Raw genomic sequence first — 23,352 nt, forward strand, 5'->3', positions numbered from 1 at the left:
CCAAGCTGACATCCCTATATGCCTGCCTCAAAGTGATTTTCAGCCATGGACTAGTTCCTCCCTGTAGCACCATTCCCACTGCAGACACAGCACCAGAGGCAGGGGTGTTAACTGGATGCAGAGGTGGAGCAGCAGGGTAAAATTAGAAAACATAGCTAAAAAGGGCACTCCTCCTCTTTCAACATGCCCATTCCTCCCTAAGGAAATCCCTTACAGACCCGTGTATGTCCCTGACATCCCTTTCCTGGGGGATGCTGACAGGGATGAACATAGGCTAGTGCAGAAGGAGGAGCTTCTTCCCTCAACACCCTGCTGCACAGCAGAAAGACATTCAAGACCTCATGACTAAATGAGGATATCTAAATGAGAGGATATCTAAATGGATGGGATGGGAATTTCCCCTCAAATGGGGGGTGTTTCCCTTTATCCCAAAGGTTACAAATACACAATTCCTAATGATGTTCTCTAGATCTACTTTTCACTGACAAAGAGACATCCAGAGGGAACAAGGAATGGGACAACTATTCAGAAATACTTCCTGGATTTTGGTGAAGCTGTACTCTTAACAGCCAAGGCACTCTATTTGTTCCCACTACCTTTGCCAGAAAAAAGGATTGCTGTGGCAGAGGACAAGTCCAGGAGAGAATCTCATCCCTCCACACTAGCCCTGAATGTCACACAATCAATGTACACAAAGATGCTTTCCAAGGGGTTAAAACAAACATTAAAAAAATCTTGCACAAATTCCATTTCATATTGCTCCTATAAATAATAAAAACTTCATATATGTCTTTCACAATACCATGCTTTCATCCCAAGAACTCCTTTCTCTTCCTTTTGAGAGGAAGCAGTTGTCTTTGGTCCAGGTTAGAGGGGAGGGGGAGATAAAAGCAAGCATGTTCTGTAGGGGGAAACCAGTAGCATATTTCTAGTCTCCTGCAAATTTAATGACAATTAATCTAAGGGATATGACAGAAGAGGAACAAAAACACAGATGAAAAACAGTCTAAATTAAAAGTAGCCTGATATCTGGAGGATGCCAAGTGTTTGCAGTGCATCTGAATGCAGCAGCTGGCAACACCTCTGTAGGACTTTGCTGCAACTACTGCCTCCTGAAGTGATGCCCTCTATATGAGCTCCTTCTAAAGGCTCACCAGCATTCCCCAGGGATTGGCTGCAAAATTAGTGAAAGGAAACCTGGAGTAATTTCACATACTAGTAGGACAATGTTAAACCCAGTTAGATTAGATTAGGAGGCACTATTCATTCTCTACCAACTCTAGCTACCAAGAAAACAGAAACATCTAAATTAGACAAGTCAAACAGAGAGAGGTAGTACCTCCACCACAGGGTGTTCACATCGCCCTCTCTTTCACTGCAAAAATAGCCCTGGTACCTGGCCTAGACTGCTTCCCTGCTCCCTGGGCTGCAGGGCTCAGCCAGGCAGCTCCCACTCCACACATCTTACATGCCAACGAACCACAGCCCCAGGGAAAAGCTTCCCCCCACCAGCACCAGCAGCTCGGCATCCCAGCCAACACTTGTTCCTTCTCGGCTGCACTGGCATGGGTCAACGCTCCTGCCAGCACCATCACAAGCCCACCGCCACCTCCAACAAGCACCACCAGTCCTGGGCAGTCTCACAAGCACAGAGGGTAAAAATTAACCCCTGGAGATATTTCAGAGCCCAAAGGAATCACACCCAGGATGAGCTCATCCATCTGCTGCATCCATGGCCCTGCATCCCACCTCTGCTAAGACCAGTGTACTAGCAACATTCCATTCATAACCCACAAGCAGCACCGATGGGATGGGATGGGATGGGATGGGATGGGATGGGATGGAATGGGATGGGATGGGCTAAAGAGGATGCATTTTTCCAGAAAACTTTCAGAGCTGGCTAATCTTGCCATCACACATTTAGTCTTCCATAGGGCTGTAAGAAAAAAAAAAGATTAGTCAGACTCCTTAGGATGGCACATTTCTGAGAACTGGAGCCAATCTATCTGACAATTATAAACTGTCCTTAAATGCCATGTAAGAAAAGACCGATAAAGCAGCTGACACGGGTCTGAAAATGAGCTTATGAACCCCATCACTTATGAGGCTCTCTCTGGAGATTTGCATTGCTTCTGCTAGTGCTGTAGCATCTGTTCCAGACCAATACTCCTGAATTTTTTAATGCACCAGAAAGTATGTTAAAAAACAACCCTTAAATCTCCAGCACAAGTAATTATTAAAAAAAAAAACAACACCTCAAAGCTTCTCCTGGAGGAGAAGGACGTTTTGCTTATTCACGCAACATTTGGATGGCAACATCTCGAGCCAGAAACTGCTCGATTTCTTCTTGGGTCATTATTTCAGATGCAGGAGCTGCTGCCGCCGCTTCAGCCGGCACTGGGCTCTCGCAGTTCAGGTTTGAGAAAGGGTTGAACCAACCCAGGGAGAAGGCACCTCCAAACGCCAGCTTCATTCCTTCCCAGCCGCTGATCTTCTCCCAGGTTGGCTTTTGGTTTTTAAGTCGCTCAATACCCTGCAAGAAGAGAAGAGTTTATGGTCATCTCACGCTTACAGCAGGTGTTTGAGCATCAAGGACTGTAGCACATGCAGAACTGCCTACCTATAGCCAGGCTGGTGCTATTCCAGTTTGAGTTTACAATGAGGACAGACACTCTGCATTACTGAGAGTTTCATTTCCAAATTTAACAGCAAAACCCTCACACAAGATCAAATTCATGGACAGTCTGAATCTTGCGGATGTATTTTGGCATGGGTTGATTTTCAGGGTACAGGGATGGCTTCTGAAAAGCCAGCCTTTTGGGAAACATGGACCTCTTCTGACATAGCTTTTCAAACCCTTCCAAGGAGTGACAAACTACAGTTACAACTTAAGAGTTTCACCTTGTTTGGGCATTTCTTGCAATAGTTCAGACACAGCCAAAAAACTGCACCTTTTCCCAGCAATCAGGAATTTACAACTGCCACACCTAGGCTAGTCACTAGAAGTTCACTCTGTGCAAGTTAAGAGCAAATATTTAAGAACACAACTTCCATTTACCAAATTGTCAAAGACAAATCACAATGCAAGCCAGATAACCTGCTGGGAGGTGAGAGAATCTGTACAGGTTAATGTGCAGGCTTCAAAATGTGACGAGCCTTGGCCAGTCAATATTCTGATTCATTCTCCCTCCAAGAATGTCACTTTTAGTAAAGCAAACATTTTGATTGTACTTAAAGAACAGATCCATCAAATTTTGGGCAGCGGCATTTTTTTCCTGGTAGTCTTCTCCATGTAGAAATAGGGAACTAAAATTTATTTTCTTAATGATTTTTCTAAGGCTACCACTGTGTGAAATAGGGTACAATTTTTTATGCCCATCTTCTGTATCATGTAAGAGAGGAGTCAGATCTGGAGCTGTGTATGATCCACCTGTGATGATACACAAGTGACCACACAGAAAGTCTGTTCTTAGAGAAGCAAGAATACTGGGATCCAAACTCAAGGAAAAGAAAAAAATGTGCAAATTGGGTTAAAACTGTAAGAAGGAACAGCTTTAGAAGAACAGTACACTTCTCACTTTCTAGTTCTACAGATTTTTCTTGACAACACACAAAACATTCAAAGCTTTGCAGAGAGGGGAAAGGAATGCACGCAGCAGCTCAGCAGCACCACAGCTGCACCAGCTGTCAGCCTCACAAATAAAACAACAGCAGCAGCTCAGTGTGCAGCAACACTGAGTCAGCACGAGCAGACCCAGGAGAAAGCACACCATAAACCAAAGCGCTGCATGCAAAGCTCTTATGAACTTCAATCCTTCATTCATGCCCTGTTTCTCATGCTGACTTAAGAGAAACCCAGCAGTAAACGTGCAGAAAGGAATGATGCAATACCAAATTGGAATTCCTCAGGGCTCTAATTTGGGAAAAATTCAGGCCCTGAAGGACTTTGAATGCTAAGCACAGGCCTGTGACATCTCAGCCTGCTCCCAAGCTTGCAAATGTCCCATTTCAAGCGCTCCAGGGAGAATCTCCTGCAGCCTCTGGTCCCTTGGGATGCCACACTTTGTGTGCCACAGCCAGGGCCTGACCTTACCTCCCTGCTGGGCAAGCTGGAGAGGAGCAGAGTTTGTGCACAGTAGACCCTTGGCAGTGTTCTAGCACTACCACGAGCTTTTCCTCCAGCATACTGCATTTCCAGCACCCAGTGGCTGTGCAAGCAGGGGGCAGAAGCTCCGGCAGATTACAGCAGGACACCACCTTTGGTTGTGCGCTGTTCCTTAGCGAGCTGCTGAGGTTTTCCGTGTGTTAGTAACAAACTGGCTGGAGCACGGCTGGAGCGCTTACAGAGTGAGCATCTAGAGAGAAGGAAAACAAGTAGCACAGAGCAGGAGGAGAGACAGACATCAGGCATTTAAACCTTTCCCTGAGAGCACAAGCTTCAACCCTGCCCTCAGTCATTTGTGTAATCCGTTTCAATTGCTGCTGTCATCTAGACTGGGAATACAAATTTGGAACACTTCTGGGCAGCAACCCCTCATTCCCTTCCCCCAAAAACACTGCTCACCTGCTCTATCAGCATCTGCTAACCAAGGCAACAAGCAAGGTCAGGCTGAGGTTATGCTAAAGCAAATTAGGGAGTAGTTCATCAGAACAGCCAGGGGCGTACTTTGTCTCTCCCAACCTGACCTCACTAATCCCTTCACAGCATGTATTCAAAATAAACAGAAGCTTTATAATTGTATCTTGATCTAATTTTGGCTGCTGGCCACATGGTCAGTAGGGCATGAGGTTATGCCTTAAAAAGAATCTAAGGGAGATGGAAGGAATGCACAGCTGTTGAAGACATTTCACTACTGCTTAATTAAAGTTTTAAAAAATATACTTACATAAATCTCTCACCATTATTTTACAAAGTGAGAATATTCTGTATTGAATTAAACCAACACCTCTTTCTCTTTCCCATCATGCAGCTATTCCACTTAATTTTAAAGAAGTGCTTAGAAAGCATCATCTTTCCCTACTCCAAATTACATAATTTTGAACCAATACTGAAAAGACATACACTGAGAAATATAAGGTACTGGACATTCCCCTTTAAGTAAAAGGCAGAACATTGCAAACATGGGGGCAGTTAGACAAGGTTGACCTGTGACCACTGTGATGCTGTAGAATAACACCCATTTCTTCAGTTACTGCCCTTGGTATCTGCTCCTGCCCAGTGCCAGAGGAGGATGGTGGGCTGCATGGTCTGACCCAGAAGCAATCTGCAGGACAGCTCTTGAATGTTAGAAGAAATGCATTAACTTCTTGTTAATGATGTGAAAGGAAAGAGCAAACCAAAAAGACAAGCATTGAGACAAAGTGATGGTTAAGAAGACACAGGAAGTATTGCCATTGGAGAGTCATGATTAAGGCAGAAATTCTCTTACAGCAGTTCCTTCAGACATTTCTGCATGGAGCACCACTTAGTTTTTTTAAAAACAGAAGTGCTCTGATTGAGTTTGTCCTTCAATTTCTCTTGGCCACACTAAAACAGAACCAGCACCTGAAATCAGGTAGTCCTGACCGAGAAATTACTTTCCATCAGCAAACCAGTTAGTCTGCCTTTCTCATATTAATACTGACTTACTTTTAGTACCATTCAAATTGCATCAAAGTTGTACAGCACAAGAAAATCTGAAGGCCCTGGTTATCACCACACACATGACAGGTAAGGGTGGCATTTCTGTGATGGAGCATCATTTAAAAGACAAACCACACTGACTGAAAATCTCAGTACTATATAGTGCTGTATAACAATCTGCATTTGGTTTGAAACAAGAAAAACTCAGTAGTTACACATTCTTCCACAATGGTCAAAAGGCCAGAACAATGTAATTAATCTTCCTCCAGAACACATAGCTAATAAGGGTAATTAAAATAAGCCCAAACTGGAATGCAGAATTTGTAATCAAAACAATTTTTGAAGCAGTGAACTACAGAGAGATGCATTCATTAGTTAATTGCCTAGGTGACTAAAGCCTCTCCCCTCAATATATCTGATTTTGCATCAAGGCAGCTTTAGGGCCAGATTCTCTGCCAGTTCAAATTCTCACCTGCACATGTCTCACTGGCTGGACTGACCATGGCCCAAGATCCAGCTTAAAGATTAAGGTGGGAGAGTTCTCTGAGAAACACCATCACATACTCAAACCAGAGTTACAGTCTCTCCCAGCTGCTGAAATAAACCACTGATTAACAGATCAGCATATTACCAATTAACTCACTTTTCAACTTAGAAGTTGAACACACAAGTTAATTAACTTTTATATGCTTCTGCCTGCTTGCACATAGAAGTGAAAGTTCAGAAAACCATTACAGATTTTTTCCCAAGATTTGGAACAAAGAAAGAAAGAAAGAACAGCAAACAAGTTTTTGGAAAAGTTTTATTGCATTTGTTTTCCATATGGAAGCATTAACAGATTGAAAAGATGCAGCATTCACATTACTTCCAAAATGAGACATCCATTAAATTTCTCCTTCCCTGATTTCCCTCCCTTCCCCCGTGGCTTTGAAGCAGTCTAGCAGGTCAGTTTCCAAAAAAATATTTTAAACCAAGGAAAGAAAAGATTCCTTGGAAGTCACAGATGCAGCTGATTTGTGTATTTCCGCTGTTTGCAATTCATTTGATGAGCCCATGGGAGACATGAATCAAAAATATAACAAAATTCCTGCCTGAACACAAGATGTTGTAATTAACATTAACAGTTGTAATTATGAATGGTTTAGCTCTACCTGGTTTTGGAATGCATTCTGTCCCTCCCACTTTTCATCACCACACAGTTCATAACAGCATGCATGCTCCTTACCATAAATATTTCCCAGTTTCAAACCCTTACACATATATGTGCGTGTGCTTACACACATACACATGTATGCATAAACAGGAGAAAAGATTTACAAAGCTCTAAACCAGGGCAAAGCTAACAATATAGAATCAATCACCCTGGAACACTTATACATCCCATCAATATTAGTCTTTATAGTAATCTGGGCATTCATGTCAGTTTTTCACGTTAACACTGTTTAGCAGGCATTGCTCTAACAAGTCATTTACCAAGACAAACACACATCAAAAAACATGATTCTGCTATTCTAAACACTTGAAAATTAGCTTGCTTTCTTTCCTGGAAGTGTAAGGCATGTAATAATCCAAAGAGTCTTCTAAATCTGCCACAGTTATCCTAAACGGGCAACAATTTCCTGCACACAAGGGAGGGACCAGATAAAATAATGCCAGAAAGATGGAATCAGTTCTGTGGCTGGAAGGAAAAAGGAGGGTGGAGTGAGAATCGGTGTTGGCAACTTTTAAGTACTTTAACTGCTTGTGATCACCAAGTCAACTGGCTCGCTTGCTGTGCTGCCTTCTGGTCTTGCACCTTTTGGTACGTGAAGTATCTGCTTCCCTGTTCAAGTTCACTTAGGAAAGAGCAATGTGCTCCTTCAGGAAGTCCAAAGGTGTCTGTGTAGGGCTGTTGGCACTCACATGTCATCCACAGAGCTCATCACAGTCAGGAGACAGCATGAGAATTTACTCAGAAGAGGTGGGTCATAACAGAGAAGAGAGGATTCCCTTCACATTAGTTATGCCATACAGAAAGCAAAGAGAAACAAATGCCAGTAAAGTTAATGTGATAAAAAAGAAAGGGAAAAAAAAAAAAAAAAGAAAGAGGAAAAAAAAAAAAGCAGCAGTTTCAGCCAGAGATATAGAATTATCTAAAATGGTGGAACACAGGGCTTTTTTCTCCTCTGCAATTATCAGCCATTTAATAGACATAAAAAAGTTTGTTTTGCTTTTTGTTTTAAACATTCATGGAAAATTTGTAACAGTAGTGCTGTAATATGTTTCTATTTTAGTGGAAATGCTGGTCAGGAATTCCTCAGACCACGTATTGGTACGGGTCTGCTTTTCCTTGGTCTGGTGTTGCGAATGGGCTAAGCCATGCTATAGAGAACGGATGGCCAAATACTGCTTTCATGTTCATCCATTTTGTTTTTTTAGCCCATCTTCTCTCTTCCTTTTTCAACTGTTCTATTCCCTGAAAACAGAAATATCACATTTTCAGTCAAATACTCAGGTTTTGTTGTTCTGGATTCGGGGAAAAGTCTACTCTCAATTACCCCTTGTCCAAAGGACAGAGTAAGAAAATACAAGTGCATCTGTACTGCCTTTCCTTTTCTTCTCACTGTTTTATATTAAAAAATACTAAAACTAGAAGCTGTTCCTTGGAAATAAAATTGCTTTCATTTTCTTCAGACCTACATACTTCAGAACCATTTTAAGACCTGCCATCCAATTGCCTCTGAGGTCAATAAAAAAAACCCCACCACTTACAACCAAACAAAAAGTATGTGCTTTAATGGCTGAATGCATTATGTGCTAACCAGATGGAAAAGCTTTAGAAGAAACCATTACAAGCTTGCAGACAAAAAAAAAAAAAAAAAAAAAAAAAAGAACCAAAAACCCACAAACCCAAAGATAATCTCTGTAATGCTCTCAGATTCACCAAGCAAGTTCAGGAGGAAGTGCCCATGGCTCAGTGTAGCTGAGTCTACCTGGTGCCTCTTCATGTGTCATTAGAATCACCGCTAAAACATGCATGGGATGACTGCAGGGAGAGAGGGTTAAACAAGATACTGAGATACCGATTTGAAGAAATCACTGGCATTGTTTAGTAAAGGTTAGAGGCAGAACAAAAATAAGCCATCAAGCAATCAGCTGAAACATTCACTAGTTAAACATTAAAAAGAAAATAAAAACCCATATTGTGTCTGAAGCCCAGGAAGAGAATTTGGTCTTTCAGGAAAGCCATTTATGCCTGGCTGCTACAGAAGCACAATGAGTAAGAGCAGTCACTGAAGAGCATCACTCTCCCAAGGGCAGCAGCAGCTGGCAGATCACCCAGTTCCTTGACTCTGCATCTTTTGCAAGGCAAGGTTCCTCCTGACCTACATGTGTCTGCCACGCTACACAGCAACGCACTGCAATACATCGGTGTGCCTCAAATTACTGACACTGGGAGCTCTGATGAACACAACATGGGCCAGCTGCAGAAGTGCTGATCCCTGGTAATGTCACCTCCAGAGATAACAGCAAAATACCAGGATTCTGTGTCCCTTCAGGCAGAAAGGAACCATCCTGGCGCGACTGCATACTCAAGATGAGGAATGAAGTCTCCCAGTGACTGGAACAGAAAGGCAAAAAAAGGGCAAGATACAGCCCTGTCTCTACAATGCAAATTAGAACACTGCAAGAGAGCACACCAAGAGCACTTCACCTGGAAATATTGCTCTGCTCAAAACAGATTGCTTGCATACAGCTAGCTCAGTGCCAGCAAACCAACAATGAGATATTCCACAGAGCAGAATCCTTACTGGTACATATTAAAAAACCACCCAAAAATAAAAACCCACAACTCAACCGGGGAGACCATATTTCATTCCTTTATTTTAGAACGTGGCATTCATCCTTTAACATCTACAAGTCCCCAGAACTACAATGGAAGGGAAAATCTGGGGACTTATTTGCGTGCCCAGCTGTAGGAAGCAGCTTCTAAAAATTCCTGACAGGTTCCAAAGATTGGAGAAATTCAACTGATGATTCCACAGGCAGCATTGCTAATTGACACACTTACTGCTGAACACAAGCTCAGCAGGATATGTACCACGCTGTACTTCTTCCTGGGGCTCTCCCCATCAGAAAGCACAGTGCAGTCTTCCTCTCAACACAGACAGGTGGAACATCAGCCTCTTGCAGAAGCCAAGCATTAAGGAAAGCACTGCAAACAAAGGCTCAGAGCAATGGGCTTGTACAGCATATAATGCCCGTCACAGCTCTGACAGCGGCAAAAACATCTACTCTAGCTTCAACTGGCCATGGGCAAACAAGGGGAAAGAAACCTAAAGGAGGCAGGGGAGGAAAGAAGAGCTGTCCCTCTTTTAAGACTACCACTCTCTCTAGCCACTCTGGTCAATTCAATTACCTGAGCGTGCTTGGTGAAGAGTGCAAGTATTCACAAGTGTGAAAACACCCCCAGGAGTCACCAGCTTCATCTTTGCAGAAGTGGGCAAATACATGGATCCAGGACTGTAATATTACTATATATTCTCTACCATGCCATCTTCAAATTGGAGATGGCTTGGTGGATTTACAGCAGACTGTATCTAGCAGTTTCCATGAGCCTACTCCACTCCCTTTTCTTCTTCCTTCTGGCAGGAGTTTTTGAAGTGTTGAACAGGTAGTTAAGGCTGGAAAATCTTCTAGCCTAAAAGAAGTGTGTGTGTGTGTGTATGTGTGTGTGTGTGTGTGTGTGTGTGTGCGTGCGTTCCTCCCCCAACTTCTCATCTTGGCTTTCCAGCCTTTCCAGCACATAAACCTGTGAACAGTGACAACCACGACACACAGCTGAATTTCACACAATACCAATGTAAAAGCACTTCATTAAAGAACAAAGGCTCTCCAATCCACAGGGACAAATACTCTCACAAGAGTAACCCCAGATACCTATGCCTACCTCACGGGAGGTACGGTCAACACGGCACCCCAGCCGATACAGAGGGTACCCTGTGTGCCACAGGAGCCCTCAGAGAGCACCAGCCAGCACTGTGCTAGCTCAGCTTTATTACACTGGATCTCTCCTCAGAGGTTACTTGGGACTCCCTGTGCCATGAGGCAAAACCCTGTAACCCGTCACTGTTTCTACAAATGGTGAGAGACAGGGTAAAGGACAGAGTGCGAGACACCCACCGTTTCATCAGTGCAGATGGAGTGTACTTGGGTCCCAAACATAACTGAGGTGAAGATGAGAAATAGGAGAGCCTCAAAACACAAGAGGATGAGTAGAATCACTGTAGTTGGTGGAGAGAAGGAACTACATTCTGTGAAGACAAAACAATGGAGTTGGAAGGGTAGGCACCAAGTAATGCACCTACTGCAAAACATCTGCTAAGCCACAAGTTTCCCATACCCAAACAAATAAATCATATGAACAACATTCCCAGAAAGATACACAGGGAAGCTCTGACATTCAATCATAAAATGATCACTCCCTCAAATTTCAAAAAAGTTAAAGAGCCCACCCTGCAACACTTCAAGATTGCAACTTTCTTTTCCACTTCAGTGTTTCCCCAGCACACCAACTAGAATGCCATTCTCCTCCATTTCACCTGGGGGTTCTCTCTTAAATCTTAGACTTAACAGATTTTCCACAGTGATAAGTCCATTAAAAATCTCAAGCTGGCAGTCAGGACATGAGCACCAACATAAAACCAGGGTGTGCTTCCTTTCGTAAATGTTCTTAGCCGCAATTTAAGGAAGGTCAGATTAAACCCAGTTCCTATTTTTCCTCATACTCAACAGTGTAAAATCAAGCAAGAGCTGAAAAAGAAACCCAAGAAGGTAATTAGGAGGAGCAGAAAAAAGTAATGTTATAGGGCCAAAGTCATAGTTGAGTGCTGTAAATGCCAGAATGTCTCCAGATTTTTCCAAAATCTAAGACTCTCACCAAAAGCCTGTATTTTTCTAATGAGCTCTTAGGCTTAAACAGATAAACCATAATCAGAAATTAACACAATCTGCACAAACACAAGGCAGCTGGAACAACATATCCATCTCTCCTAACAGCTCTGTTCTGCCACCTAAACCTGGGACAGGTAGGAAAGTGCTTCCCCACAGGAACAGGCTCAGAGAAAGGACATATGGCCCTGGCCACTGCAGTCAAATGCAGATGTTCTCAGTGACTGCTGGCAGCTTTTTTACAAAGTTTTGAAGTGCAAAACAACCTTTTCAAATTCAATTCACATGTGTATCTTCTGCAGTACTATGATCTAAAACCAGTCAAGGTATATTGAATACCACTACTGAAATTCCAAGGGGAAAAACCCTCCTCCTTTCCCAAAAAAACCTCACAAACAGTACCTACATGTGCACATGTTCTTTGACTCCTTGCTGTTCAACTCAGTATTACATTGAAGGTTTCCTAGATCCATTTGTGGTTTTAGGAAATACACAGACTGACTTTGTGAAAATGTACTCACTGACTACTTCAGAGTGAATGCTGAGGTTTTTGGTTTCACTTTTTTGAGCTGCTTGGGCTCTGTTTTTGGTTTGTTGGGTTTATTTTTTTTCTGAGGAAAGGAATTGTTTGTTCTTGTAAGGGTGGATTTTTTGGATCTGAGCAGCATGTTTTCCTGGCAGTCCTGCAAGAATGATTCACAGCACCCTTTAAAAAAAAGCATACACATTCTTCTTATCTTTTGCTGGCATTCAGGAAATTAGTGCTGTGTTCATGTCAACAGTATGTTATTGCACACATACTCCTTAGGCACCTTTACATATCAGCTTTTTCCTAGGCACTATCAGGTGTAAGTTAAAAGAGGACTTTTCAGAACAGAGATTCCAGCAGCTCAAAAAGAATTATGAAATCCCAGAAATGAGAATTAAAAAGACAAAAAAAAAAAATAGTGATAGCATGCAGAACTTTGATAGCATTCTTCTGAAACAAGCCAACTGCATTTTAAGTTCTTATTCAAAGGATAATCTGTTATTTTAATAAGGTATTTTGTTTATACTCACTTGTCCAGTCTTCTTCAAAGCAGTACAAGAAGTGAAATCCCACCATGATTAGGGCATGCAGGGAAATCAGTGCTATATACATCTGAAAAATAAAGGATGTAATACAGATACCAAGTGACTTCAAAGAGGAAAATGCTAAATCTTCCCAACACTTTATTTAAAAGCATAGTGCTAAGATCTCAAAATAAAACCAAACCACAGAACAACTCCAAAAACCATCAAGCTCTCCCATCATCCCTGAAAAAGCACCGTGAAGCTGGCAAATGCCACGACTACACAGACTCGTTCTCTCCTTACGAGCAGCTCTGAGCGAGCACAAGGCAGATGCTGCATCCAACAGCAGCTGGATCCAAAACCCAGCCTCCTGTGTCCCAGGCCACACAGCTTACTGCCCTTACCTCAGCTGAGCACTGCATGACTTTCAGAGAACAGTAACACTGATCAAGGTATCCTGTGGTCAAAGCTTACATCCTTGCTCTTGACAGCACTACAGTTTCCCAGAGAAGCAACAGTAATTTTGTTTTAACCAGAAAACGCACTTTGTTTTCCAGCATGAGGTTCAGAAAAATTATATATATTTTTTAAGAAGTACTTTCTCTGAGGCAGACACTGGCATAGAAAGTTTCTCTCAGGTTTTAATACTTCGTACTTAATCATTTTTGGCTTAAACCAGGTCTTAGCTTTGTAATAAAAACTGTATGTAACAAAAAGTTAAAACAAAAGCTATGTGCAATGTTACATGTAGATTAAAATTTACTTCTTCTTCTGAACCTACAAACTCTGACAAGGATAGGCATATAGCAGAAGTGAGAGAGATTTTGTAACAAGAAGCACCTCTGGAAGCAGTAAAAGGCAATAGGGGAGCATTCTGGTTTTCCTTGCCAGCTGAGCATGCTGCAGCTCCTTCACTTCCTCATGTCAAAAAGAATATCCAAGAACAAAAGCAGCAACCCTTATTTTGTTTCTCTCAACCAGATTAAGTCTTAAATACAGTCTGCTAGAAAGTGGATATCAAGTTCTAATAGAAACTGAAATTCTTTTGAGAGGAATAGAACACCTAGCTCAAGGTGAAAAAAAACCCCGCTTGCTCATAGGAAAGAAATGGGATTCATTTTGTTCTGTAATCCACATCCTTGCAAACCACACCATAGAACACCAGGCCTGTCATTTAACTGCAAATCTCCTCCTTTCTGCTTGGTAATATGAGAACATACTTCCTCAAACCCACAGATATCTCAGAAGATTTATTAATAAAACACAGCATCACTGAGACTCAGCCTTGTAATGTTCACACTACTCCCACGGGATATTTGCAGTTCACTTTCATGAAACACTTTTCAAACCTTCCAGAAATATCCACTGTTTGAGTTTGTACTCCTGTTTTCTTACTCATGATGCTACAGCTATAGTACAAAAAGTCAAGCACCTCCTTGGTTTTCAAGTACAAAAATAAACCACTTGCAATTAAAAGGTAGAGAATTCTTATCCAAGGGGATGCAGCAGACTTCCCACTCCTTGTTTGAGATGCAGCAACACCTCTTATTATGTGATCCCACAGAGATATTTGTACAACTGTAATGTTTAGGAACCCTACATATGGCCTGGGATCCTACCAGCCAGTGTTTGGTGTAGAAGGATGGCCCTCCCTCAAAGAGCTCAGCACCACAATAAACTACTAGCCTTACAAAATAGGCACTGAACAACCATCAATACAAACCTCGAAAAACCCTTACAAATGCTTCCTGTGACGCCTTTTCCTATTGCTGTGGATGGACGGAGGGGGAGCAAGGGAGGTGTTTCTTAATTAGTGAAATAGAAACCTGCAGCAGGTCCCCACAAAGTTCTTCCAAAACATGAAGCAAGAGAACACCAGCCCTGGGAGCTGCTTCACAGACTATGCACTACATTTCAGCACTTCCCACTGGACAACCTCAAAAATACTTACTGTAAAATACTTGCAAAATACTTACTGTAAACAGTACAAAGTACTTCTGGTTATTCTCTCCTACACAGTTATTGACCCACGGGCAGTGGTGGTCCATTTTCCGAATGCACCTCTTGCAAACACTGAAAGAGCACAGGTCTTCATTAACGACACTTTCATTCCAAAACACAAGATTTTACAGGGGTTTGGGGGACAAAGAAATTCAGCTAAAGAATCAGAGGTGAAATCTGACCATAAGAGAATTTACTTGCCACCACATTTATATTTGTGGTTTGCTTCCTTGACTAAGCCTGTTCAAAATGAACCATAAAATAAAAAAAACACCACTGCAAAAATTAATGCCACACATCAGTGGTTCTTTCCAAAATATGGTTTGAACAATACATTCAGACAGATGGAAAAAAATCTGTGATTTTGTTTAGTTTTAATCTATTTGGCTTGTAAAAATGTCTACAGATTAAAACTAAACATAAATCACAAGATACAAAAGATACAAAAGTTAGTAATGAATAAAGATACTTCTCAAGAGTTGCTAACAACAGCTCGGGTTTATTTGCCAACATTTGCTGGTAGCAGGAACTTGCAATCAAATAAGGCATTAGAAAAGATTCTGGACATCAAGGTAAGCCACACACTAGAAGAAAATAGCTGTGGCAGTCATTCAGGAAGATGGTACCACAATAGACATTCAAGGTGAAATTAGATGTTCAAGTACTTCACAAAAACAGACTAATGAAATCAAAATTCAGATTCTTGCCAGCGTGCAAGTTGTGGCTGGAAGTCAAATAATTAAAACATTATTACTTTATATATTGCTCTGAACATCATTCTCTTGCTTAGTCAGTAACTGCTTCAACACACATAATAAAGGAAGTCTTTTTCTCTGCTGCTTTCTCATATGATAGGAGATGAAAGGCAGTCAGTCTCCTGATACCACATTGAACAAACAAGCACAGAAATCAAATATGAAAAAAACACAAAACCCCAAAGCAAACAAACAATAGACTCAGAAAGGAAACAGCCATTCCAGAACAATTCTGGCAGCAATTAAACAGAAAGGACTAAGTGCTCTGCTAGTTTTATTTTTCTTCTTATAACAAAAATCATCTTGACCTTAATATAAATAATAAACTTCAACACCCAAACACTTCAGGGAAACTCAAACAAAAATATAAATATGTTCTTATCAGCATGTATGAATAAATAATAGAAAATCTCTGTCAGAACAGCCTTTCACTCACTTTAATTGGTGGGAGGGGATAATCCCCAAGGATATGTGCCATGCCTGAAAAACAAATGAGTTGCTATAGGCCTGATCCTAAATGAAAGTCCAGGCAGGCAGATCAGGAGCTCCTTCTCCTCAGGCAAACATGGGTGCCCTACTACCTGTCAGCCCCACAGGCAGTGGGAAACAAGAAAAAGCCTCATTTTGCCAGAACAAGCAGCTTAAAATTATTTAGAGCTACATGGGGTCTAAAATCAGCAGGCACAGCAAAAGCAATTTATCTGCCAGGTAATGCACTTTGAAAGACAAGTATCTCTCATTGTGATTAATAAAAAAGGAAGGGGCAAGGTGAGGAAGATGATGAAGGAGGAGGAGTGTGCACACACTTCCCTTGAGCTCTGGGAAAGGTGAGTACCCAAGCAACCCTCCAACTGCTCCTATTTCCCTAGAGGGACTACCTGAAGCAGCCACGCCACAGATGTGAAAGAGACAGGAGAGGAGGCTGGGAGGGCAGTTTTATTCCATGTACACATACCAAAAACAACTGGATGACAGGGAGAACAGGAAGCTAGCTGGTGGAAAAGGAAACAAACCACAACTAAACCCTACAGGGAGCAGGGACTGCCCATACTCAGACACTTCCCTCGTTCAACCACGCAGCTTCCAAATGCTGGCAGGACTAGCTCACTGGGCACAGGGGACTCACCAAGTAGCACATCCATCAAAAACACCCTGGTCCCTCTGGCATACAGCTAGCAGTATCTCCTGCTGATGCATACACTCAACCTTGGTGTCTTAAAGTCTAATAAATCCCCCTAGGCCACAAAAAAAAAAAGTCTGACTGAAGATTCTCAATATTATCAGTGGTCAGTAGATCACCTTCCCAAACCTTAATGTCTAAAAGCTTATCTTAAAGGACAGAATAAAGGACAATGGTGATACGGTTTTGTGTTTAGCCAGAGTCCTTTTCATTTACCTACACTGTGAGTCATCATCAAGACAGCATTTTAGATGTGAAGTTTCATTCATAATTGAAAAGCTGTCAGAGGGGATTTTACAGCAGCATTAATAAGTGATAGGCATGACCACATTGCTCCTGCTGAATAACCGACTCCTGATTTTCATTACAATTTTAAAAAACAACGAAAACAAGAAAAAAAGAAAAACATCTGCAAACTGAAGCTCTGAAAACAAATATGAAAAAAGCAAACAGCAGGACAAGTTTGCTCAGCTCATTATCACATATTTCCCTCCCCACAAGACCACTGCATGAATCAGCACTAGCCCAGGTGCGAGCTCTCTCTGTATGTATTGTTTTTTGAGTACGCAAGGAAGTGACACCAGTGCAAACTTATTAACTACTTACTGGAAAGCAGGTTCGCTTGCTTTAAAAGCAGAAGAGAATTTTAGGAAGTAGTTATTTTTTTGCTCACTGCCTTTAGTACTAAAAAGCTCACTACCAGTTACTCTCTTCCGGGAAGTTTATCCTACCAGAAAAAGAAAGGACATGACAGATCAGTAGGCATACTGATCTATCACACAGCACAAAAACAAAGTCACAGTACTCAATGAAAATGTGGAAGTCTGAACTCTTAAAAATATATATACGGTTACCTGCACTTCAGTTTTAACTTAAACATCACTTCTAAATAGAATACACAGTTAGACAAATGGGTTTGTGAATAAAAACAAAAATGGAAAAGACACTGACCCTTTGGTAGACATTTTATGGATTTCTACGCATTTTGGTATAGAATGTCTCTTTTCAAGTCATGTTTACATGACAATTTATGGAATGTCAGTTAGAAGTCTGGAACCAAGGCAGCACTCAAAAATTGTGTTTCTCACTTTGCACCAAGTAGCTGCGGCCTCCTATATATGAAAATTTGTCAGAAAAGGTATGAGATTTCTTCTGAGAAGCTTAAATGTGTCTGGTACTATTGGCAACAGAATTTGTATGCCAATCCCTCAACTGACCCACTCCAGTCTCAGACTGCAATAACAAGATACACTGGTGAATAATTCTTGAGGTCTTGAGGAAACAGCCCTCCACAGAACAGACTTTACCTGCAGTGATGTGCTCTGTCGGGTTTGATGCTACAACACTTTGGGCACTTGTAAACCACCTGTCCTGGCTTTAGCTGTAAACTCTCAATGAACTCTTTTGTGGCATTACCTTTGGGTACAGCACCCTGCAGGGAAAAAAAAACAAACCAGGAGATTAACTTGTGCACATTATGGTTGCTAAGAACAACAGGATGACTTAAATCTATGGGAGGGGCAGAAAGAAAAAGAAATAAAAGCTTCCTTAAGATCAACAGTTTCAAGAAGAGCAAGAAGATTCAGAAAAGAAATTTAAATGTGGTCTTAAAATATGGAACCACATATTTACACATAATTTTGGTGGGGCTTTTGTTGTTTTTTTTTTAAACATCAATAAACCTCTACTTAAGCAATTAGTCTCTTGTAGTCCTACAGTAACCTTAAAATATTTAAGAATCCTCATCCCTCTTTTCACATCAACAAATGTATCATGTCAGTGTTTCCTATAACATACTGAAAACTGCAGATGTTTTATGCCAGTAGAAGCCATTTCTTCTGAAGTATTATTGTGTACACTAAGAGTTGCTAGTAAAAAAGTCAAGTATTTATAGTTATGCTTCCATTGTGTATTTGCTATTTAAATTGGGGGTTAACATTCAAACAGTGAACACTAAGAACTGCCACACCAGAATAAGACCAGGTAAAACATTCTTAGCTGTGCAATTTCCACCTTAAAATATATCTTTAAATAGGTAACATATTGCTGCTACAGGAACCCAAGTTCATGAGTTTCCAGTCTTTATAGGGACAAAAACTTGCTCCAAAAAAAAACACCAAAAAACCCCAAAACAACAAACAAATTAAAGAAACTCTCTCTGCTCCAAAAAAAAAAAAAAAAAAAAAAAAAAAAAAGGCACCATGAAACATGGTGTATGAAATCACTGCTGGTACATTGGCACAATTTACTTCTGTGAATTTAAGGCTTTTTTAATTGAAATAAAAACAGGGATGCAGTATTTCAACAGATTTCTGATGGAAGAGTCTCCTTCCAAAACATTTATACAACCTCCTAAAAGCAGTAAACAGGAATGATACACGAGTGAGAGAACTGCACATTAAACCAGTTGTATGAGGCTTTTTAAAGCAGTCTTTGGGGGGTTTTCCCACAAAAACTCCCAATAGGCCTGACTAATTTAAAAATTACCAAAACCAATTTCCACAAAACGCTACAACTCATCTTCTTTCTCTCCAGTATGCACCAAAGCTCAAAACTTTAGGAATGCTTTTAGCAAGGACTCATTGGAAGCAGCTCCTGAAATGCAGGACACACGCTATGAATTGTGAAGAACTGAGTTGTTAATTTATTTATAATACGAATTCTGTTTGTTTGCCTTAGCAGTGCTTTTTGTTTCATTCTGATCCTACATATACCCCTGGTTCCCCATGTCCTGGAAGCTTCCTTAATCCCAGACTCACTGTCTGCCAGGTGTTAGTGCATCCTTTCTCTGTATCTTCCCTCCTGCATTTTATTTAGCTGAATTCCTCATTAAAAAAATGAAACAAAATCCCACTGTCTCTCAATCCACATAGATAAATTCCATCTCACACTAGGAATTAACATATCTTTTCCCAATTAGTCTCAACAGAAATTTTATCTCCTTCTCCAACACTGCTCCAACTAGCCCATTTCAAAATACAGTTTTTGTTTCACAAGAGCTGCTGCTAACTCTGCAAAATAATTCCAGCCACCTGAAGGTCCCTAAGCATTAAAATCACACAACATACAATAATTAACAACCACCCTAAGGATACAAACTATCTAACAAACTGCTGCAACCCCTCTATTCCCGAGTCCAGTGATCAGAAATTTCAGAGGCTGAAGTACTGCTTACACTTCTGCCCAGCAGCAGCATGCAATTCAACAATCTTTACTACTACAAATTTTGAGAATACCCCAAATCAAGCCATTTCTGCAGTGCTGGGACTTCTGGAAGATCTGGAATCTAAGAAACAAAGATTATACTGAAGTCTCAACATCACCTAACAAGGTTTCAAGGGGGAAATAACATTTGGAAGGGACAGAGTTATCAGAGGCACACCATCACTCCCAACAGTAGCAAGAACGTTTGTGAGGAAGGAGACAGAAGAAGTCTAAGCTTGTCTTTCCTTCCACTGACTAGCGGAGATGGGGTTTTGAACTGAGTCTATTGTCCAGAGGTCATTAAGCAAAATAAAACATCCCAGGCCATTCAGAATTAGCATCATGGTGCTAAACTTTATCTTATCACAAACTGAAAGATGAGAAAGTAGCAGATCTGATCTCTCAAGGCACTGTCCTAAGGATACATACAAGGGGATCTCACAACTCTGATGCTTCCAAACTTGTCTAAGAACTGCCATCTCTTAGCATGCTCAGACCGTATTTATTTCAGCATTGTCCAATACATTCAACAAAATCAATAGAATGAGAGATGGTAACACAGCTTTTCAAAACAACACATATTCTGCTCTGTTCTGCTGAAGCAATACTTGCCAAGGCAGACAACCAAAACCAGCTTTTCCAGCTTTCCTGTTTGTCAAGACACAACAAGCCACAAACACGAGGTCTGCCATTGGGGAGAAAACAGCATCAGAGAGAAACACTCTCCTTCCCAGTGGAGAAAGAGGAGCTGCTCACACACCAGGAATCTAACGCTGGGTCCCTGACTCTGCATCCGACTTGAGTGGGACGAAAAATTAGCATACCACATACCTCACTCAGCAGGCTGACACACAAAAGTTATTTAAATCTGCCACTCACTCAGCAACTGATTTACCCAACATCTAGCAGACAAGAAAAACACCGCCTGTTTCTTTCCGAGACACACAGAGAGAGGTGTATACTTACTGGATCTGTCAGCATAGCACGAAAATGTGAAGCCAAAGCGAGGAAAGCCAAGGTGTTGAACAGTGTGCCATTGATGACACTATAAACATAATCTCTCGATGGAACTAGCATGACAAGAAGGACTACAAAGTCGGCATAGAACACCAGCATCCAGGTAACGACAGCACATGCAATACCACAGCCATCTCGAATAAACCACATTGTTCCCAGGGAAGCGCGGCTAGGAGGTGGAACACACTTTTCTGGCTGGAGGTATTCAGGTGTCCTTTCAATATCTCTGAAGCGGTGGAGTGGAGTAATCATCATAGGCTATTATGTCCATACTTGCATCTGAAAGAAAGTCAGAAACAGTGCTCACTGCTCTGCCAGACATCCAGACCTCTGTTCACATAACAGCATGGTCATCACATGGGAAAACTGCAGAAAGTGAAATGAAAAAGCAAAAAAGGTAAATAAATCAAACATAAAATAATGGATTGGGAAACCACACTCTTGTGCTTATCGGAACACTCCTTACTCAGAAGACTCTAAGTGCTTTTAAGAAGTGCTTAATTACACACTAGGTCTACCTGTGTGCCACCTCCACCTCCCGAAGTGGAAAGGCAACAAGCATTTTAATGAAGAAAAAGTCATCAGGTAGGAGCCAACAGGAGCGGCCACAACAGGAACTGAAGCAAGAACTCGGCACTGTCACGTGAGGGGAGAAAAGTCCTGTCACAGCTGGCAGAGTCCCTTTTTTTCTGCTTCATATTGGGGAAGGGAAGGGTCTTTCCTACACATACTGGGAAACTTAGCAAGTGGAAGAGGCTTCCTTTCTCCTTACCCACTGACTTCCAGCTTAGGGGTAAAAGGGCAAAACCAAACAGCTGTACAGTCAGATTTGCAGGAACTGATTAAGAAGCAACCCAGAAAAGATCTTGACAGAAACTTCTAGTCTTGGCTGGAGGATGTAATTTCCCAACAATAGCTGCGTCCCACTCCCACCTCCTCCTCTGGCCTTACATCCCCTGCAAGGATGCTTTGCCATGCTTCTCCCACCACCTTTGCCCCATCCCTCAACAGCATTTGTTTTGCTTCCCATTTTCCAGCCAACTCAACTCTATTGTAGCAAGAGGACCAACACTGAGATTGCCCTGTCCTCTTCTCTCCAGCTCTGCAGACACCTTGTATATCCAGAGAGTAAGAGCCACGTTTGAACCAGGAAGAGTAATGCTCCAGGTACGTGCCATGCTTGTGTTTCAACTTAACTCCCACCGAATGTAGGCATTAGAGAAAACAGAGAGGGTGCTCCTAAGTCTTTGGCACGGCATCAATCCATCTGCACTCAATCCATCCACCACTCAATGTTGAGCACACCTGGAATGCTACACTTTGAAAGCAGCTCCTTACACACCCAGCAATCTCCTCCAAACACACTTCTACTCAGAGTATTTGCTCAGTGCTCTAAATGCCTCATAACACTACACCCTCTAAAGACCCACCTTCTACAAAAATGGCTGCAATAATTCTACTACCAAATACACTGAATTGCAGATCCCTGAATGGAAGGTATCAGCCTCCTGCTATTTCAAAATGTAAGGCTTATTCTCCTGGCTTTGCAAAACAAGAGTGTTTGTTATGCTGTTTAAATTCAGAGAAAATGTTCACCGCTAATTATTTTTTCAGCCAAGAAAGTTCACCCTAAAGCTAATTTTGTCATTAATTTTTTTTAATGGATATATTTTACATAAAACATAGTGAGAGAACTGCAGAAATCCCTAGGACTTCAAACTTTTCTCCAAATTTTGCAGCTAAGTTCTATCAAGTACAGGAAGAAAGCTCTACTCCGCCTAACACTAACCTAATGGAGATGTTGCGTCCCCTACCTCAACAGGGAAGGAGATGATAGTTTACTTTTCAGCTGTTATTTTAAGAAGACCAAATTCATAAGTGGACAATTATTCTTTCACAACTGAAGAATAATGTTATTAATGAGCAGGATGATTAATTACATCCAAGAGCAGAAGTGATGAGTTTTGTGCGCCTGAGTGCGAGTGACACGAAGAGAGGTAGTGGAACTGCTGTGGCCACAGAGAGAAGCAAAAGCCAGGAGCACAAACTTCCTAGGTGCACAGAAGCAGATGAACTAGACAACTTACAGTATTTGTTTTCTAACACAACTCATACAAATAAAGTAGGAGAATTAGGTATTTTCTTATCTTTCCACTTTGAACACTTAGTATGCTGCCAAGCGAGTTTAAGATGGTTTATGAACCTGAAGAAAGTCACGTGGATTAATGTTAAAGCATATCAGTCCTGTATTTATACACACATCACACAGAACAGAAATATCAAGATGAAAATGTCCTTGTGAGGATGTCATTTACTTCAACAAGAAAAAAAGCCCACAACAAAAAAACAACTCCTCATTCACAAAATTCATATAACACGTTGTAATTACTCTGTATTGTAACCACAGCTATAATTTAGCCTTGTGATTTCTGATATTTAGGAAGACAAGCTATGTAATTTTTGTAAACAGTGATTACCCAAACAATCTGGCAGTCTAAGTTCAGATAAATCTATACCTACCAGTATATGCATACCTTTTCTCCCGTTTTTCACAACTGCTGTAAGGACAACCATGTATTCAAACATTC

General features: G+C 41.3%; 1 protein-coding gene across 2 annotated transcripts; it reads right to left on the minus strand.

Annotated features, from left to right (window-relative positions):
- Positions 1-416: 416 nt before the first annotated feature.
- Positions 417-21,043, minus strand: ZDHHC3 (zinc finger DHHC-type palmitoyltransferase 3). 2 transcript variants are annotated; one of them, XM_041407870.1, is made up of 7 exons: positions 20,714-21,043; positions 17,851-17,975; positions 14,584-14,680; positions 12,614-12,695; positions 10,787-10,917; positions 2,256-2,533; positions 417-1,936 (listed from the first exon to the last, which is right to left on the minus strand). In XM_041407870.1, exons 1-6 carry the CDS (start codon positions 21,017-21,019, stop codon positions 2,291-2,293), a joined length of 984 nt encoding a protein of 327 aa, XP_041263804.1. In that variant the 5' UTR covers positions 21,020-21,043; the 3' UTR covers positions 417-1,936; positions 2,256-2,290. The 2 variants fall into 2 exon arrangements, with proteins under 2 accessions (XP_041263804.1, XP_041263805.1); XM_041407871.1 differs by lacking the exons at positions 417-1,936; positions 2,256-2,533 and adding an exon at positions 6,408-8,078.
- Between the last annotated feature and the right edge of the window lie 2,309 nt (positions 21,044-23,352).

This window comes from Onychostruthus taczanowskii, unplaced genomic scaffold (genome assembly GCF_017590055.1).
Source record: "Onychostruthus taczanowskii isolate IOZ18803 unplaced genomic scaffold, ASM1759005v1 scaffold28, whole genome shotgun sequence".
NCBI lineage: Eukaryota > Metazoa > Chordata > Aves > Passeriformes > Passeridae > Onychostruthus > Onychostruthus taczanowskii.

Excerpts from the sequence above, each read along its gene's own strand:
- ZDHHC3 (XM_041407870.1), bottom strand. The coding sequence starts at position 21,019 with ATGATGATTACTCCACTCCACCGCTTCAGAGATATTGAAAGGACACCT. Across the intron at positions 17,976-20,713 it reads GTGCTATGCTGACAGATCCA|GGTGCTGTACCCAAAGGTAA; the intron begins GTAAGTATACAC and ends TTTTCCCTGCAG. Across the intron at positions 10,918-12,613 it reads CTTTGAAGAAGACTGGACAA|AATGTAGTTCCTTCTCTCCA; the intron begins GTGAGTATAAAC and ends TTGTCTTCACAG.